The following is a 3,810-nucleotide window of genomic DNA, read 5'->3' as shown; positions in this document are numbered from 1 at the left end:
TCATGAGCTGGGACAAGGACTTATACTTAACGGCAAGTAACACACATGCATGCAATTTGCATTTTCAAGTCCTGCAATTTCAATCTGATGATCTCCGGCCTTCACCAAATACAAAAAGACTGCATGGGTATGCATGCAGTCACGCATGGCCAAACCACCGGTCCAAGTCAACTGATCTGATGATCTGATCTTTATCATGCGTACACACAACCTTAATATATACCTCATCTGTTTCTCCTCTCCTCCCACACTATGTTTAGTCTTGGGCACCCTCACTCTCTCTCTCTCTAGATTTCTCTGAGTTTGTGGTTTTTTTCTTTTAGCCATTAATCTCTTCCTTCCATTTCTTGTAATTTAGTGAGAGGAACTCTATGATGAGGAAGCCTTGCTGTGATAAGCAAGACACAAATAAAGGAGCTTGGTCCAAGCAAGAAGACCAGAAACTCATGGATTACATTCTTAAACATGGTGAAGGATGCTGGCGTACCCTCCCTCAGGCTGCAGGTATGTGTCCCGAAAATATAAACAACCCGGTTCAAACAGAACAAGTTGTAGGCTGCAATTTCTTCCTCATAAATAATATTTCCCACACATACATATATATATATACCTGCAATTTTAACTAATCCCATTTCCGATGGTCCACTTCTCTGGTTCTATATACGTTTATTCATTAAACATGGTATAAGAGAGATAAATAATCATTTTATATGGGTTTTATTCATCAAATACATGTATAGCTGAAGACATCTGTATTTGTATATTGCCTTAATCTCCTTGTAATCTTTGTTGACAAGGTCTACTTCGCTGCGGTAAAAGTTGTAGGCTGAGATGGATAAACTATCTGAGGCCAGACCTTAAAAGAGGCAATTTTGCTGAAGATGAAGAAGATCTCATTATCAAGCTTCATGCACTCCTAGGCAACCGGTGCGATATAAATATATATATATATATATATGTATATATATGTATATATTTAATTATTTATATACACACACACACACACATAACACCATACATACCTCTTAATTTAATTTCCGTTTCTTCTTTTGTTCTATTTGGCTTTTGATCTTAATCTGTAAAAGATTTCGATAGGATTGTTTATGATTTTGAATTGTGGTGAACTGTTTTTAGGTGGTCGCTAATTGCTGGAAGATTGCCAGGACGTACAGATAATGAAGTAAAGAACTACTGGAACTCACACCTCAGAAGAAAGCTGATAAACATGGGTATTGATCCAAATAATCATCGCTTGAGCCACAAGCTCCCTCGCCCTCCACACATGACTAAGACATCCTCCGATGCAACAACATTATCTGGTTTGAAATTATCAAGTGGTACTATTGCTCAAGAACAGCAGCCAGTGAAATCGCGTGGCGACATTAATTGTGATCAAGTGTCCGACGCTGGAAGTTGCTTGGAGGAATATAATTCGTGTGGCTTGCCGGATTTAAACCTTGATCTGACAATAGGCAATATTCCTTTTACTCAGAGTAATCGTGTCGAATAGGGATAGGCCAACATGCACACGACGAGTCTGGTATCAATAAAAACTAGACTTCGTGATCAAATCCTCTCCTACCTACGTTTCTTCTGATCTTTAGATTTGAGGACGCCAAGTGGGAGATTACTGATGCATGATTTGAGTCTTACAACATTATGTTGTAGTCCACTTCATGCATATACGGTCTATCGATCTCTCTCACTCAAATTATGTTCTTAAATTTTAATTAAGACTTGAAGGAATTCAAGATTTGGATTTAGGGTATCCCTTTAGGAATAAGAGTACTGTAGTACACCATATAGGTAGAAGCAAGCATTTGGGGAAATAATTAAGTCAGAATAATGCGGAAGGACGACGCAGCTACAAAGGAAATCGAGATACGCCGGCAAAGAGCACAAATGCAGCAAGCAGGCTGCATATACAGTCAATCAAGTAGCCCTTCCCTTTGAGATTACAAGGCAGGCCTGCACGATGGTCCCGCACATGGCCGGAGAGATTGTCTAGCTGTCTGATTATTAGTACCGATGGAAGAGCTTATTTCTTGTAAATTAATTTAATTGCCCCAATCATGTCCAGATAATTAAGATCTAGTCGATTGGGTGATGATCCGCATGCCTGTAGTAATTATATATATATTACCAGTTTATTTAATTAATCATGTAACTATATATGTATGTATGTACACATGCAAGCATTTGAATCTTTATTTGTTTTTATATGCATGCGTTTTATGGCTGATTCAAGAGATCTGATCATTATACCAGGGGTGTTTTCCTTCCGATCCACTAGCGTTGATTAACTAAAAATAAATACTTTAACCGTAAAAGAATTTTATAAAAGTAATTCACAAATTGACGTGAGTATTTAATTTGATAGTATATCATACTATAAACTTATTTTTATTGTAAATTAATATATATAATATATCACATGAAGGCCATGTTAATAATTTGTATGTTTAATTTCGTGAAATGCCTTTGTAAATCATGTGGCGCACACTCTGCCAACTAAATCAATTAATGAATGGAAGCCATACAATTTCAAACCCTTACCGATATATATTATTATAGCCAATTAATAATCCATGGGGGGCTCAAAATTAATATATCCATGCCTCAGCTGGCCATTAATGCATACTTACTATATGTGTAGCAAGGTGCATGTCATGTTAATCCGGCCATATCGTGATAAGAGACTAGCCATGCGACCCAATTAATTTTCATGGTGCCTGAATTATTTGCGGGGGATGAAGATGGCATAGACGTGTACGTCAAGCTTACATGAACTATTCTCAATAATTCTATGTCGAAGTAATAAAAAAAGAAAGAAGAATTATCGAAGAACGGTAGTACTTATGCTGGTCACGGAATTTAAAACGATCAATATATATATATATATTATATAGTACTCCCAATCGTCTGACAGAATTAGATCAATCAAGTTAATCAATATCAAATAATATGATGAAAGATAAATTCAAGAAGCTAGAATGAAGCAATATTCCTGTTAGCCGAAGGAGTAGGAAGCGCCAAGTACGATGGATTGCTATATATCCATGCAGGCGGCCCTTGAGACGAGGTTATATCGAAAAGAAAAGAATAAGCATCGATCGTCAGGACGATCCGAAGAAAGTAGACGAGGGCAAAGACCATAGAAAGAGATAAGCAATTCAGACTCACCTAGTGAGTATGTGGATTTCACGTGTCTTAAGTTTTTCCAGTAACTCTCAAGGAGTTTATGCCACCCCGAGTGAACTGACAATTCAGGCATTAAAAGCCAGTCATGTCGGGTAACTTAAGTGCTTGATGACTCGGCAATGTCGGCATATCCGAGTCACATAGCACCTACTCTCCCAGTGGATGATAAGTAATGGGAAGCTATCAAGATGAACAATGAAACTTTGTATTCTGATCGAACAAAAGAAAGAGTCTACGAACCAGGGGAAGAATTGAATATATCCAAGTTACTGACCATGATATCTTAGAATTTGTGATAAGTAAGGTAGAAATTGGTGAACTGCCTATGAAGAAGTTCTAGTTGACAATAAAGAGGTGATGATGCCTTTATAGATAGAGGAGGGTAGCTAAAGGTGTGGATGAAAAATGAGAGACAGAAAGGCCACTTCACCTTAGGATACATCCAAGGATGCACAAGAATCAGATTCAGACCAACTCTGTAACTCTAGAGAACCAAACAAGGACTGCTTTTCCTCTCTTTAAGTACGGTTACCTATTTTCACTCAGATGGGCAACTGGCCAGGAAAAATTATCCCAGGTACGTGGTGCTAATTGCGTGTGAAACAAATT

General features: G+C 37.7%; 1 protein-coding gene across 1 annotated transcript; it reads left to right on the top strand.

Annotated features, from left to right (window-relative positions):
• Window positions 1–237: 237 nt before the first annotated feature.
• Window positions 238–2,155, top strand: LOC122314348 (transcription repressor MYB6-like). The gene is made up of 3 exons (XM_043129869.1): window positions 238–504; window positions 798–927; window positions 1,135–2,155. Exons 1-3 carry the CDS (start codon window positions 372–374, stop codon window positions 1,508–1,510), a joined length of 639 nt encoding a protein of 212 aa, XP_042985803.1. The 5' UTR covers window positions 238–371; the 3' UTR covers window positions 1,511–2,155.
• The last annotated feature ends 1,655 nt before the right edge of the window (window positions 2,156–3,810 follow it).

This window comes from Carya illinoinensis, chromosome 6 (assembly GCF_018687715.1).
Source record: "Carya illinoinensis cultivar Pawnee chromosome 6, C.illinoinensisPawnee_v1, whole genome shotgun sequence".
Lineage (NCBI taxonomy): Eukaryota > Viridiplantae > Streptophyta > Magnoliopsida > Fagales > Juglandaceae > Carya > Carya illinoinensis.
Note: the sequence above shows the minus strand (reverse complement) of the source record. Positions and strands in the feature narration are given on the sequence as shown.